The following is a 16,239-nucleotide window of genomic DNA, read 5'->3' on the forward strand; positions in this document are numbered from 1 at the left end:
GCATAAGAACGAATATTCCAGCCAAGGACATAGCTGACACAACTGAATGCGCACTGAATGTTCTGAGGGGAAACCACAAATGCCTTACCTGCCCTAGCAGACAAACAAATAAGCGCGTGCACACTGCCTACCTCATTCCAAGCCATGGGCTCCGTTCTGAACAGAGAACTGGTCAGCTCGACTGAAAGCCGTTTCTTATAGTCCTGTGGCTTGTCCTCAGACATTCGGAACAAAACAGCAGCTGCATATGTTGCTAAGACAGGACAGAGAGAAAGGCCCTTAAGGAAAAACTGAGGCTTCACTGTGTACACCGGCTGAAGGCGTGGCTCCCCCTCCCTTCCTGCTTACCCACGCCCTCATTCCTGGAGTGAAGCAACTCTGTCAGAGGGGCTGTGGCTCCCTCGGCTTCGATAGCTTCCGCAGCCTCCTTGTCCTGAGCAAGTTCGCAGAGGACCCCCGCAGCTACTCTTTGGATATTTTCAATGGGAGAATAAAGCAGCTAAGGAGAAAACACACAAACAACACCTAATTAAATTAAAACACGGCAAGCACCCCACTGTGGTGCAAACATTCCCAATGCGGAGTGTAGGTGGCGTTCATACTACTTGTATTAAATCTTAACGGTCACACCCTGCTTACTAATGGGGATAGAGAGCACTTGCACTAACCCACATGGTCTCATCAGCTACACACCTGGGCTGTACAGGAGAGCCTGTTGCTCTGAACTACAAACCTGTACAGCATGTCACTGCGCTGAATACCGTAGGCAATCCTAACACAATGGTCAATACAGATTTACACCAGCATCCCCACAAACGAAAGTGAAGTGGTGTGTTACAACACCACAGGGTATGAATTTTCCACCTCCACTATACTCCTATGGGACCATCATGGCACATACAGTACTTCGTTAACCGAAATGTCATTATGCAGCCCAAGACTGCATTCTCTGAATTTATTTTCCAAAGAGTTTAATGCTCTGGAGCACTGGTTTTTTAGAAATTTTTTAGCTACAAATCCTTTCTTCAGAGAGTTTTTGTCAAGCTAAGACTTGGAAAACCCAGGGTTTGTTGGAGGCCGGTGCTCTGGCAGCCCAGGCCAGCTCTCATCCTCCAAAATTGAGCACCCCAAAAAGTGGAGCACAAAGTCTCCTCCCTGTTCTTGAGGCCTTTCATCCCAGTGTTTCTCCTACTGCCTCCCACCATGGACTTTTCATAAAATTAAATGTATTCAACATAAAGAACATTGTACATTGAGACTCTAGTTTCCATACCTTGGCAAGGGGTATGGGCAGAGTGTTGTCACCATTTTATAAATGAAAGTGAAATGTTGATGCCCTTTGGTCCCTAATTTCCTGAAAATGTGCTTATTAAAATCTTGAAATATCTTAAACATAAAATCTAGAACACCACTTAAAACCAACATACCTGCACGAACAATGGAATGGTATTCAGTCCTCTGATTACGATTCGGTTGTGAACATCACGAGCTAGGATGTGAAGGGCTCCGGTACAACCTTCAACTATTTCTTCCATGCGGACCCCCTCCTACCGAGCAGAAACATAGCTCACCAACGGGGCATTCGCCTTCCTAAAGTTTTAAACCTGAAGGACCTTCTGAGTAGCAATTACTAATTATTCACATTAAACACCCAGTTCCCCAGAATGTGCAATTAGTTTAGGAGTGAAGGAGGATTTCATTAAGTTGAATGTCACTGAAAGGGGACTCTGGGGCAGCCCATGCCCACAGTGCTGTGCACCGTGAGGTACAACTTCCATACACCCGAATCCCAGGGAGGACTTCCCACAGTGAGGGCACCCACCACTCTAGATAAGGGGGAACTAGAAAGACAAGACACACAACGATGGAAAAGCAATGCTCTGACTATGCCGATGTCCTTTCACATGCTCCATGGCGGTGCACATATGTGTATTTGGTGAAAACTTAGCAAAGTTTTATCGTCAACTACTAAACTTCTACTGAGCTGCCAGCAGAAAATCCACTCCTCACCTCCTCCAGACTACTCAGCTGACAGCCTGGATGAGAGAAGGTAGTTACCTTTTTTGCAAAATGTAAGTGCTATCTGCTTTCCCTATCTAAACTTTTTAAATGGCTATGATTCTGCCTCTTTTATAAACAACTTGATTCTTGTTAAGGACACAAAAACTCTTTTCTTTCTAACAAAGAGATTTAAAATAGAAGACGGTACTCTGCATTTCATTAAGCCACCTCGCAGACCCAGGCCAATACTGGAAGTAATGAATGGGGAAGGCAAAGCCCCTACTAAGTGCATACATTTAACAGCTCTTTGTTACAGAAGTCAACAAGTGACTCTTCGAAGGTCTTGTTAACTTCTGAGGCCTCGGCAATGTCTTTACTTGTAACGAAGCTAATTTTAAGACTGCAAACTAGACGTCAAAACTTTAGGGTGAGATTATGGGTAAAGATTCCAGAAATGCTACTGCTTATTCTTGAAATGTTAGTAATCTCAGGTACATGTAAATAGTTTAAACCACTCTTAGGAAGAGATAGTAAAAGGCATGTTAAATATTTATAGGTAAAACTCGTGTTGTAGTAGAGAAAAAGAGGCTTTGAAATCAAGACGTCTGTGGATTCAAAGTATGGCCCCGCTACTTCCTAAGAAGTGAACCTGTGTACGGATTAAATGACAACAGTCTATGAAGTACCTAACGCCACAGCAGTAAATCACACCCCACACTTCCTTCGTGAGACTGATGATGCAGAGATACAAAGGAGATGTCTAACGAAAGACCCTACGGGCCATATTACTCCTAACCTTATCTGCAGCCACACAAACAGCAAGCAGCCCTTCCCACAAAGGGAAAGAGGATGGAGGGAGCCAATGACCAGAGAAATTCAGGATACCATGGATTTATGCATTCCTTTAAATACCCAGGTGTCACTATTAAGGTTAACTTACCACGAACTGCTGCTGTGTTCCGCCCATAGACGTACGGCGCTGCGTGTCCTGATGTGCACGAACCAGTAACTGAACTAGGCGTGGAATGGCACCCTGCTCACGCAAAGGTGCATGATTTGCCGGACAAAGGGCAAGATTTCGAATCAATCCAACAGTAGCCTGTAGATAAGAAGGAAGAATAAAGAACTGGCATGTAACGCAACAAAATCACTTTCTTAGGTTAAAATTCCCACACCTAAGTTACTGATATCAGGTTGACACTTCAAAACCCCACCTCTTCCCAGCCATATTTCCTATCCACTAAGGAATACAATTCCTATTTATCAATCCCTTATGCCCAGAGAGCCTACTAGATGGACGTGGCTCATTTTCAGTCTGCCATCTTCTATTTTGGCAATTTACCTTTATCAGAGGCCAGTGGGATGGTGGGTGTAGGAGTTTAACCACAACTGGCAGTCCATAGTGAAGGCGAACAGCATTCTGGGCCATCTCTGCTTCCTGGTGTCGGCTGGTCAGATGACGAAGAGCACAGATGGCAGGCTCAGTGATGTCCTCCCTATCACCCGCACGAAGGACAGTACGCACGAGAGCCTCTATACCACCCACTTGGCACACCATCATCTTGTTCTTGTAATTATTGCAAGTGAGATTAGAGAGAATTCCAGCGGCACAAGTGACCACATTGATATCATCGGAGCCCAGCAGCTGAACAAGGGTTCCAAGAAGACCTTCCATCCCTTCCTATGGAATAAAACCAGATGCTCAGTATATAGTCATCTTGACTCTTATTGCCAAGACACCAGTTTACTCAGAATTTACCTGCTTAGTTGCAGCATCTGAAAGATTCCTAAGAGTCCAAAGACAGTTCTGAACAAGGCGCTGACTTGGATCTGTCAGGTGAAGTCCTAAAGCTTGCATTCCACCTGGAATATCAAAAAAGATCTAAGGCAACGGCCATTAGCTAGCAATTCCAATCAGCCCTAAGTGTCTTCTCTAGACACCTAAAGAGGGGTCCCTCTTTACTGCCAAAGCTTATCCCCTCCAAGTCCTTTATTTCCTTTTATTTTCTAGAAAGCTCCTCAGTTTCCCTTTCCTTTCCAATTCATCTCAACTTGCAACAACTTCTGTCAAATATCTACTATTCCTTCCTTATATGGAAAAAGCTTTTGTTATTTCCACTGTAGGTAATATTCCTAGTACTTATTTTCCTTCACCTAATCAATCACTTCAAAAAAATATAATTAATACCAGGCCCTATTTTGAGGTGGAGCTATATCAGTCAGCAAAATATACTGAAATCCCTACCCTCACATGGTTTCGTTGGAGGCAGACAATACACAAATATACAATTAATAAACTATATAGTATGTCAGATGGTGTTAAGTGCTACAGGAAAAAAACCCAAGACAAAGGAAGGGGCTACAGCTTTAAGTAGGGTAATCAGGGCACCTTAGTGTGAAGTGTCACCTGAGCAAAGACCTGAAGGAGCCATGTGAACTCCTGAGGCAAGAACAATCCAAAAAGAATGAAGTGAGACCCTTACTGCCAGGGACTATATAAAAGACATCGAAAATACATGCCCCAAAGGCTCACAACCTGCCATGTTTAGGAGCCTGATAATGCAGGACATTTACACTGGCAGGAGTCCAAGCGGAAGCTCGATTCCCCGCACACTGGCTTAACTTCACCCGTCAATCTCCCACTGAAATCACTGCTGAATGCAGAGAGAGAGAGACTTTCCCTTGTCTCTTTGTTCATTTTTTCAGGTTTGTTCAACTTACACAAATTAGGTTAAATCGACTTGCTATAATTCTCATGGCACTCTGTACTTTTCCTTCATAGTATTTATCAGAACTATAATTAAGTCTACCTTCCCTACAAGACAAAGATCATCCCTATCTGGTTCCTTTCTCATAGTAGCTCCAGCTACTAATTAGTGACCTACACAAGGCTGATTGATACTCAGTATCTGTAAATGACTAGATTTCCTCTCTACCTTCTCTCCCTCAAAGATTTTTTTCCTCTACTGTAACTATTAACTCTAAGAGAGTGGATTTTAACTCCAGACGCCCATCAGAATAGCCTGCACAGACTTTAAAAACACATATTCTGATTCAGCAGGTCTAGAGTAAACATCCCATGCAAATGACTTTGAAGCACCTTCCACCTCACTTACTGAGACCTTGACCCCATACGCTAAAAAGCAACTCCCAAATCCCGAGCCCATACTTCTCTTACATTCCAGCACCATACATTTCCAGCTACCCACTGACCTTTTAGTCACTATGAATATGTGAACTTCTTAAATTATTTTATACAAATTAAAACAACCCATTCTGGTAGTTCCATGGACTAATGTTCTCCCCACCACAAACCACTTTTGGTCGCATCTTTAGTCCCTGCATTATCACATTCTATGGAGTCTTCCAAAGTCTCAAACATTCGTCCTTTGCCGTCTATTTTTAATACCAACAACTTCATTCCTAGAAGTTTGTAACACGTCTCGGTGGCCAGGCCTGCTTGCCTACGGTCTATTCAAACTGTCATACAATACAGTATTCATATTCCAAAGACTCCATTGTGATGCTATGCCAACGCTTAAGAACCACCAACAACAGCTTCTCATTCACTATAAGATAAAGACCAAATTCTTTAGCATAACCTTAAGGGACCTTTTAGAATCTGGATCCAAGCTACTATTCCAAACTGACCTAAACATTCTACATTTATGGTTCCAAAGGTGGAATAAAGCTTGAATAAAATCTTACGAAGACTGAGAAGTCCTGCATGGTCTGACCCTGCCTAGCTCATCAACGTCGTCTTAGCTATTCATCCCGTTACCAAATTCTAGTTACACAGACTCTCTCACCTGGAACTGAACAATCCCTTTCCTATCTTCAGGATATAACACGTGATGGTTTTCTCTCACTCTCCAGCTCTCATATAAATAATAAGTGCCCTCTTACCCTGTAATTCCATTTAACATCTTCTCAGAGAAGCCTCTTCTCCCCACCCTTCATTAATTCTTTATCACTATTTGCTATTTGTTTCTCTTATTAACTTATTCATTTGTAACCACCCCATCATTTTGCATATTTCTATCACTCTCACCAGACAGTAAAAATAAAAGTACTCGTGAGCATCCACTACCAATTAAGAAAATCACTTTGCTACATACAACTATACATTAATAAAATGTATTGTAACATAATTTCTCCTATATATTCACAGGTCTAATGGCAAAACGAATCTTGGGTTTGCCCAAAACCAAAATTAAAAACAAATTTTATTAAGCCAAGTATTAGCTATCATTTTTTATGGTTAATAACTCTGGCTAAACCAGGTTTAAAAAGCCTCAATGTTGGTGTCATACAGAACACATAACTTTGTCTGAATGTCATCTTGGCTACAAACCTTAATACTACTTTCAGCCCATTAAGGTCAAGTTCCTAAGAATGATAATCTAATTAGAAACGCTGATGCTGTGCACAAGGATTCAGAATAGACATGTATACTTACCAGCTTCTACAATAGCCGGCTTATTACTAGAGCAGACAGACAGCACCTTCAGTACTCTGCTTGTGGTCCACAGTAGCTTCTCATAAGTGTAGGTCCTCATTATATTTACTAAAGCTTGAGGTCCACCGCTAGCCAGAATGATCAGCTAGAAAGACGTATATGTATTTGTTAGTTGTGGAATCTGGATCAAATGCCTAAGAAAAGCCATACTATAATACCAATCTATTTTATTATATAAAAGTTTCAGCTAGCTTGCCATTGACTTAAATCCTAGACCCTATTCCTCAGACCCTCATACTGGAGCCCTATTTAACCCCTCCTTCTACAGCATTCCACTCAAAGTCAGGCATCTCAATCCTCCCAAGAATGTATCAACTCTGGCCCAATTTTCTTCTTCCCACACCGATCATAGCAAAAGAAAAAGAAAACTGTGTTGCTATGCAACAGTAACGCCCAGATATGAAGTTGTATTAGAGCTGATTTGCTGAAAATTTAAACCAAAACAGGCACTTTAAAAACTCCTAATGATTTGGTTCTTTGCTTTTCCTAACCACATCTACCTTACAAAGAGATAACACACAATAAAATAATCATTCGTTCCTGCCCTTTACTTCCCTGCATGCCCCCACCTCCCAACTACCCAGGTTTTCTAAAAACAAATCTTATTGCTTCATTCATGCTTCTGCCGAAAATTAAACGACTGCTTCACACTGTTCTTCTGGCACGGTCTGCAAAGCCCGTAGGATCTGCCGTGCCTATCTCAACAGTCTCACCTCAAACCTCTCCTCTTCCTTTCTGTGTATGTCTTGAATTCCCAAAACTTGCCATATCCCTCCCACAAGACATCTTTTCCTCTCCATGACCTTCACCTAGCCAATCTCTTCTCATGCTAGAGAGCTGAACTTAACTATCACTTCCTCCAAGAGATCTCCCTGAACCCTCCAAACAGGGTCTGGTTCACTTATGTGCTCTCATAGTTGCTTTACTTCCTCCCAGCACATGAATTAAATAGTAATTTGGTTATTATTTCAGTATATTCCACTCAAGAATGAAAGCTCCGAGAGGAGCTTGTCCGCATATCCCTAGCACAGTGCCTAGCACAGTGCTTTACATAGAGATAAGTCAAATATTTAAAGAAATGTCTAACTTTTCTAGGATACATACAAAAAGGGTAAGGCAGACAATTTACAAAAGTCCACAGAACGACATTACACTGGAGGTCTCCAAAACCCCATGACAACCACATTCAGACAATTCTTTTACCTTGCTCTCTTGATTGCCGTAAGCTAAAATCTGAAGGCAGTCTGTCGTAATAGCCAAGAATTTAACGTTTGTTTTGTTGAGCAAGGCGACCATTTTCTGCAGTCCGCCAGCTAAACGCACTGCCATTTTAGCTCCCTCCTGATGCAATAAAAGGTTGTGAAGAGTTGTAATGGCATAAAACAATACAGAATCCACCGGTGAACTGCAAAAAAGAAAAAAGCCTCATCAGAAATGTTGTGATCGCACTCTTCTCCTTGTTAGCTTCAAGCATCCTGACCATGTTTTCTTACCCAAGCATCTTCACCAGGGCAGGAATGCCTCCAGACTTAAAGATGGCCAGCAAGCCCTCACGATGATGGGAAAGATTGTGCAAGGTCCCAGCAGTACAACGAGCTGTTTCCACATCATTTGTATTCTGCATAGTACGTACAATAGCAGACACCATCTGAGGAGAACGCATGATGGCGTGTCTGGAAGCTTCCTTTTTAGAAAGCTGATGGACCATAACTGCTGCTTTATTCACCACCACCTATAATGTACAGAAATTAAGAGACATCATTAGTTTTCAAATACTGATATTAGGTGAACATTTTGAGACTACTTCCTCGAGAGTTTCCTTCAAAGCAGATTAAAAGGCTAGCAATGTCACTACTAACCTGGTCCTCATCATTTAGCAGTTTTGTCAACTCAGGGATTGCACGCGTGGCAAGTTCGGCATCATCTTGATAGTTAATCAAATTTACAACTGCATGTTTCAGCATCTGTGATGGTTCAGCCAAACGCTGAACGTTAGTGGGATGAGCAGCATCAAACTGTGTAGACGGGATCTGCATACCCTCATCTAATGTCTCAGGAAACATGGCAGCTCGTACCCTCTGAGCTCGAGTCATTGCATACTGTCCATCAATGTCTGGAAAAGGTAAATTCAACACTCACGACCCACAATTCAGCATTCACCCTGAATACTTGCTACCCTAAATGGTGACGATGACTTTTCTTTACCACACCATTTTATTTAAGCTATTATACACTAACTTTTATAAGGATAACTAATTCTCAAAGCTGCATTTGACTTTCAGTAAGGCAATAATACTCGTACCAGCTACTTGTTCTTGCGTGAAGGACTGAGAAAATCCCTGTTCCCACTCGTACAGGACTTGCTGGGTAGTATCCACGTCTTCCTCCTCAGGATTGCCTTTACCACTCAGGGAAGGAGCTGTGGTAGTGGCACCAGAATGGATTCCAGAGTCCAGGTAAGACTGTTGCTGCCAGTGACTAACAGCTGCTTTTCTGTCTGGCTCCATGGCCATGTCCAGCTCCATCAAATCAGCTATAAAAATCAAACAGCATTAGCATTACTACCACAGAAATGTTATCTACCACAGAAATATTAAAAAATATGTATATCTACCTGTGGTATGACTCACTGAAATATTTTTAGAAAAAAATTAAATCTGGAAACAGCCAAGAATAACAGAATGATAGCCAGGATAAGCTCAGTGATGAAACACCTACACTCTTAGGGGGCTACCTAAGTTACTCACTGAATCAGTGGAAGAATGGTACTGCATCCAGGCTCCAGAAGCAGTCATCCAGACTAGATTCCTGCTGGTGGCTGGTTTGTTATTTCACCAAGCCATTAGGAGGAGTGAGCAGAAAATGGAGCAAAAGGTAGCCTGATAAGTAAGCAGGGAGAGAGGAAAGCAAGGGGGATCTCAGCCAGACTGGGTTATTGGCAACGAAGCAGAGCCCCAATTCAGTAACTAAAGACTTAAGATACAAACCTTGGGTAGCCATTGTCTACGCAGAATTTTCAAAAACTGTTGTATGGCGTACTTCAGATACCCTAAAAGAATTAATCAAAAGTCATTAGGACTCAAAATTAGTCTGGTTTTAATATTTGTATGTCACTAAGATGACCTGCGAAAAGTCAGGAACTATATCCACAAAAAGCCCCAAAGCCTCTTATTCCACGTAATGTAGTGAAAACAGATCTCATGGTCTCCTCCAGATATCTCGACCACACTCCATCACTGCTCAACTTCTAAACAAAAACTGCTCTTTAACAAGCACCTCTTTTTAGTAGAAATATAAATTACAGGTATTTAGGATGTCGAAAAACATAATTACTCAAGATGACAGAGAACATAAAAAGCTCTAATAATGAAGGCCAAGGAGGGGGGAAAAAACTATCCAAATTCAACTTCTCACACTGAAAAATTCATAGATCCTCTTTGGACAGAAGAGGTACAATGGGATTTTAAAAACACCAATTTTCATTAAACTGATCAGTTGTTTTCTGATATAACACAATGCTATCAATAAAGTAGATTTTAGTGACTGGGTCAGAATAGATTTAGTTTTTTTTAAGAAGCAAAATTACTTTTCAAATGAAAAGTGTGACAAAAATTAAAAGCATCTTTTTTAGTAAAGTTTTTCTAAGTTCAAATTTATAGCAATGATTATAATAAATATAAATTACTGACTGGAATGCTGTTTTAATCAATATAAAAAATATATTCATATATAAAAATCTTAGTATTTAACTTATGTCTGCATTTTTGTTTTATTGTTTTATATTTAGGAAAACACTGAATCACACACACACAGGGAACTATTTGCAAATTAGAACAATTTAAGGGTTCATAGCCTCTAGATAGTCTGAAGAACAAAATTTCCTTTATAACAAAGTCTGCCTCCAAACAAGTTCATCTTAAGACTACAAATCAACATATTGGGTTGATTTACCAATGAGTAAAGATATGGGCTAAGATATTTAACTGTTTTCTATCAATGTACAAAGGAGGTGAAATACATTTAATGAAATTGGAAACCGCACTCTAAAGTCCTAATTTTTTCTACATAAAGGAAGCATGCGGTTTCCTAAAACTGCCCTTTCAACACTAGATTTCTACAACCACAAAGATCACTTGACACCTAAAGCTGACAAGAGTTGTGGATACAATTGTCTCAGTAAAACATTTGACAACTTACGTACAATGCAAAATGGACAGAAAACAGTAAAGGTTATTGCTGTCAATAAAAATCTTGTATTTTAAAATACAGATGACCCCTGAACAGCACACAGAGAGGTGGCAGTTTTAAGGGGCGCTGCTGCCCACACAGTGGAAAATCTGCATAGAATTTAAGTCTGCCCTCCGCGTGTGCTGATTCCCAACTGCCATCTGACCTTTGGGCAAGCCGGGTTTGAATGGTGCAGGTCAACTGAGAAGTCCGAGTATAAGTAGACCCATCAAGGTCAAACTCACGCTGTTCAAGGGTCAACTGTAATTTACTCAGCAGGATTACGCGTTTAATGTTTTGATTCAAAAGTACTAGAATGGAGCACAGAAACCAGCATTTTCAATGAACTCTCGAGGATGCAGCAAATGATCTGCAGACTATACTTTGAAAAAACTATGCTGGAAGGAACCCAGGTTCTCCAGCCACTGATACTGTGTTTTAGCTCTTACCTTTGACGGTCTTTGTGACTGGCTATGTTAATCACTTTTCCACTTGTCTGGAAAATGGGGTCTCCACTCTAGCTCCCAGTATATTTCTGAGAAAGGGGACTTTCTACACTGAGCTCCTCCTTTGGCCAATGCCGCAGGGCTCAGAAACCAATTAGTCAAGTTTATAGGCTGTGCAGCTGTTGAAGAAGCCCTTTGATATATCTGGCTTCAAGACAAAAATATTTACAGTATTGTTTTCCTTGTTGGTGATGCAAAGGCAAAACAGTTTAGCCATGATACTGGGTAAAATCTGTTTATGTGGGTGACCTGGTAACGTGACAACGATTTATAACGATTTTATGGGAAAAAGCAACTTCATGTACCAAACTTACAAATAAGTTTTGTATGTTGGGGACTTCTCAATCTTATTATTTTTCACAGCACCTCAAAATTTATTCAACATACATAAAAATTATTCTTGCTCTTCACTGCAACCCTATGAAGTGAGGGAGGGTGTCAATCAGCAGGGCAGTAAAAAACAGGAGTGGAAATGGAGATCGACATAAATAACAGTATATGCCAACTCACCCTTATGCTGCCCTGCCAACAAATTTAAATTTACCAAAAATCTAAGAATTATTCACTAAAGAAACTGAATATACTGTCCAAAGAAACCTAGGGCAGAATCTTGCCCCAAAGCCTCCCTCGTTCTTCCCCAGGGCGGAGCTTTTAGTCCAAAGGCTGGCTCCCCTCCACTACACCCTCCCATTGACCAAGGCTGACCAAACACTTCAGAAAAACCTTCATCAAAAGAAAAAGGTCAACAAAAACTGACTCTTTTTAAAGACAGACCTTAAAAATAGGAGCAGGATACAGAAAGAAACAGCATGTTTCCATTTATTACCCTCACAAAGATTGGAAAGAATAAATAAAAATTTCAAAGTTCAATAATAACTGAAGTTGGGGGGGAAAAAAAAAAAAACCTCCCAGAGAATAAAGGAGAAAGACACAAAATTCGAAAGACAACAAACAAGAGGATCAAACTCGGGAATCAAGGTTTCAACTACTAGGCATTTCAGAAAGAATTACTAGAAACAAAAATGGGAAAAGCGCTCTAAGTACCAATCAAGACAGTGGGGGAGAGGGACTTAAAAATTATAAAGTACTAAATGTTCCCAGATGCAACTGATCACTTATTACATTATCACTTATTACTATTACTACTTTGGGTTCTGCCAGCTTTACCACTATCAAGTGGTGCTTTGACAAAGAAAGAGGGTGCTAGAGACAGCCAACTTATCCAGTCTAATCAGGATGTGGACACAGGCATCTTTCCCTTTTTCTTTTTGCTATTTAAACACATATTCTTTCAATTATGTATTTTATAAAGAATATTTCAAAATTCATCTTGCAATTTCTGATTTAAACTATATGAAGGTTTAGAAAAATACATATCCTTTATATATTATTTCTAACTAAGTAGTAAGTTCACCCTGAACCATACCTTATTCAAAGTATAAGTAATTTTACCTTCAGCTTTTATAATAAGATTACTTAGGCAAACTAGGGTTTTCTTTATTATAAAAAATTTCAAATGTGCAGAAAAGTAGACACAACTGTATGATGAACATCCTTATCACCTATACTTAATAACTGTTAATATGCCATACTTATGCCTCCCTGCAGAATGATTTTAAAGTAAATTATGTACATTAGTACCTTATGTAGCTCTAAAAAGTAAGGATATTTTCTTACATATCACAGCATTATAAAAGATTAGCATTACTAGCTGATGCTCAATTTCACAATGAGTGCTGGAGCGTCTACTTCACCTTCTGCACTGTAAGTGGCCTTCAGTCAAAGTCTACGTGATACTTCTTGACAGGATATAGATTTCATACTTAAATTACTTCTCTAGTTCCAATCAGGACAAAATTGTCTTGATTACTTTACATTTCAAAAAGTTTAAGCATTACTAACTGGGAGTAACTTGGCTATATAAAAATAAAGCAGATCTATTATAAAACCACAGTTTTTATACTGACAGTTCATGGTAACAATTCACTTATCCAATAATCTGCACTGAAAAGAACTGAAGCCAACCATTTAGTCTGTCTTAAAGTAAGAATATGCAACTCTATTTCAGGAGCAAAATAAATTTTTGATATATCCTCAGGGATTAAAAAAAATTCTTAGTAAAATTTATTTTGTAAATCTAAAAACACATACATATGCATTTTTATTAACTGTCACTACTAATACCTTGCCATTTAAAAAAATTATAGTCTCCTCAGATCTTGTTTTAGCATTTTTCATTAAACACTAAAACTTTTAAGTTACAACTCACTCCTGTTTCCTTTCTGCTCTTACTCCTCAGCCGTGTGTGTGTGCTGAAAGGAGTTTTCCTAGACCGGCCAATAAAAAATACACAACGAATCATACTTGTTCCCCCAGAACACCTAACATTAATCCCTTGGCATTATCTTTAAACATGTAGGTGCAAAAATGGCTATTAGAAATATGAACTGCCTATGGCTAGGAAAAATTAGGATGTTCCCCAAATCATCTTTCTTCCTTCATTCTTTCTTCTTAGCCTATCCATAAAGTAAAATACATGCTTCATATAAAATGTTTCTCTGTTGTTCCCATGATATGCAGTTAATGACATTTTGAAATTTTTGGTAACATCTTAAACTTGCTGTTAGGTAGTCTTTTAATATAATAATCAATTCCTTGTGTTGTGGACCCTTATAAAATATCATCATCTGTAGTGTTACCGTATGGCTATGCTTTAACTATATGTCCTTGGATATTCATGAATGTCTGTCCTTCCTAGTATGCTATTCAAACAATGCTGAACAAACATCCCTGCATATAAACAATTCTCTTTAATTTCTCCCATCTGATGATTGTTTCAACTACTGGGTTAAAGAGTAAAAAATTTTAAGGCCTTTGATACATAGCTCCAGAATGATGGAGCATAAGATGACAGTTTTCAAAGAAGGAACTGTACTAGTGGCCAGTTTAAGAAGGGCTTATCAGCATCAGCTGTTACCACTGACAACTTTTAATAGCTATGTGCACACATTGAATTTTTACGCCACCACCCGACCTGCAAGTTTTTCTAAATTCTTAGATTAAATGCTTAAAAAACTGTTATGGCTTTCCAGATTTTTGATGTAGTCCTCATTTATGTTTTTATTGAGTATGTGTATATGATATGCCTAAGAACTCCCTTGAATAATCACAAATATAGCACATTTAGACCAACTGTGTATATCTGACAATATGATTTTACTCTTCATAATAGATTATGGTAATACCATGTACATTTATGATATATCGTTAGTCTCACCAATGAGTAACTTCACACAATCTGTGATCAGTAACACAATCCTAATAATAGTCTTGATCCTTCGGAAAAAAACAAACTTTCACTTTAAGAACAAATTACTAGTCAGCAACAAGGCATCTAAGAACAAATTACTCTAAGAATAAATTACTACACTCTAAGAACAAATTACTATACACTAAGCAAATTACTACAAAAACCAGACACTATTTTTCTCCAGTTTATATTAACATAAGTAACCAAGATGATTAAGATTTTAAAACACAGCTACTTCAAAGTACATAGTGAATAGCCTTTATCCACACAGGCACATTTTTTGTAATTTCTAAATATAATTTTATGCCACTTAAGTTAAAAAAACAAAACAACCCCTCATATTGTTTATGCGGTAAAAGTACAAATAATACATACCAGCTTCTTAACACTTGGGGGCAAAGAGAATAGGGCTGGAAAGGGTATTAAAGATGGCTTAAACTCTAGCAGGTTTTGTTTTGTTTTTTTTTTTTAAATCAAATACAGCAAAATTACATGTTAATCTGAGTGGTTAGTACATGGGTGCGACATTATTTTCTATACTTTGCATATCAAAAATAACTGAATGAAAATAAGAAAATACCTGTATATCATTTCAATAAACTCCAAATGGGATTTCTAAAATATACCTTTGTACTTTAAATCTTTTAAAACAATTAAAATGGAGTTCCCCCCCAAATGAGTAATTTTATGTATACTGTACACTTCTGTTAAATCTGCTAAACTTTACAAACTCAAGTCTCAAATACAAGGATAAAATATGTCCATCTCTTCGAAAAGGAACAGTGGTAAAAGCTAAATAGGCTACGAGTATATTTTATAAGGCTAAATAAAGATTGCAGCTATATGGGAGGATCTATTTCCATCACATGTTTTAACTAAAAATCCTGTTTCTCAAAATGTGTACACAAAGTGATGACTTGGCTGAGCACTTTTAAGCAGAGGAGCCTCTCTATGTATCCATTTTAAGTGGGTTTTACAGTGTGATAAGGCTGCTAACAGTTCATAGTTTAAATTTTTAATAAAAGTGACCGTTAAATTATATACAAACTACTGTCCTATATATAAACAGGACGGTTATGAATAAAATCTTTCTGTGATTGTTTTTCTAATAGCAACAATAAAAACAATGTACAGACAAGATTAAATGGAGAGATGCCTTGTTGCTGACTAGGAAATTTTTGTACTATATAAAGATTTCAGTTTTCTCTAACTTAAAACACCCGGATATAATGTGGCAATTCAATAAATGAAAAAGGTGACATTTCAATTAGTGGAAGAAAGATTATTTAATTAGTAGTATTAGGAGAAAGGGGCTTGTCCTAAAAAATATTTTTTTCATCCTTACTTTATTAAAATTAAACCTACATTTGTCAAATATTTACATGTAAAAAGATAAAGCTGAGATAAAATATAGTATATACGAGCATGAGTGGTATACTATGTGGAAATAAAACCACAGCAAGAAATTCCAGGCAAACAAGATCATGCATAAAGTTAATTCAAAAAATGACACACTAGACACATGTGAAATATAATCAAAGGCTAATATCCGTATGTTCACAAAGATCGGAGGACAATCAATAAGAAAAAATTGCAAGACAAGGGCAGGAATCATCATTTCAAAGGAAAAATAGAAAGCAAGCAATAAACAGACACGAGTTGAAACTCATTTTTTG

The 16,239-nt window shown here is 38.7% G+C and overlaps 1 protein-coding gene across 4 annotated transcripts in view; it reads right to left on the reverse strand.

The window, feature by feature from the left end:
• Positions 1-16,239, reverse strand: part of CTNNB1 (catenin beta 1) — a 35,956-nt gene that overhangs the window by 3,347 nt on the left and 16,370 nt on the right. For all 4 annotated transcript variants that reach the window (XM_011357391.2, XM_011357394.2, XM_011357393.2 and 1 more), the window contains exons 2-13: positions 9,508-9,569; positions 8,823-9,053; positions 8,380-8,633; positions 8,014-8,252; positions 7,724-7,925; positions 6,461-6,605; positions 3,761-3,864; positions 3,344-3,682; positions 2,942-3,100; positions 1,428-1,547; positions 349-499; positions 132-253 (exon numbers count right to left, since the gene is read on the reverse strand). In XM_011357391.2, the coding sequence (XP_011355693.1) occupies positions 132-253; positions 349-499; positions 1,428-1,547; positions 2,942-3,100; positions 3,344-3,682; positions 3,761-3,864; positions 6,461-6,605; positions 7,724-7,925; positions 8,014-8,252; positions 8,380-8,633; positions 8,823-9,053; positions 9,508-9,520 (2,079 nt within the window). In that variant the 5' untranslated portion in view covers positions 9,521-9,569. The remainder of the gene's footprint in view (positions 1-131; positions 254-348; positions 500-1,427; positions 1,548-2,941; positions 3,101-3,343; positions 3,683-3,760; positions 3,865-6,460; positions 6,606-7,723; positions 7,926-8,013; positions 8,253-8,379; positions 8,634-8,822; positions 9,054-9,507; positions 9,570-16,239) is intronic.

Source organism: Pteropus vampyrus, unplaced genomic scaffold, assembly GCF_000151845.1.
Source record: "Pteropus vampyrus isolate Shadow unplaced genomic scaffold, Pvam_2.0 Scaffold35, whole genome shotgun sequence".
In the NCBI taxonomy this organism is placed as follows: Eukaryota; Metazoa; Chordata; class Mammalia; order Chiroptera; family Pteropodidae; genus Pteropus; species Pteropus vampyrus.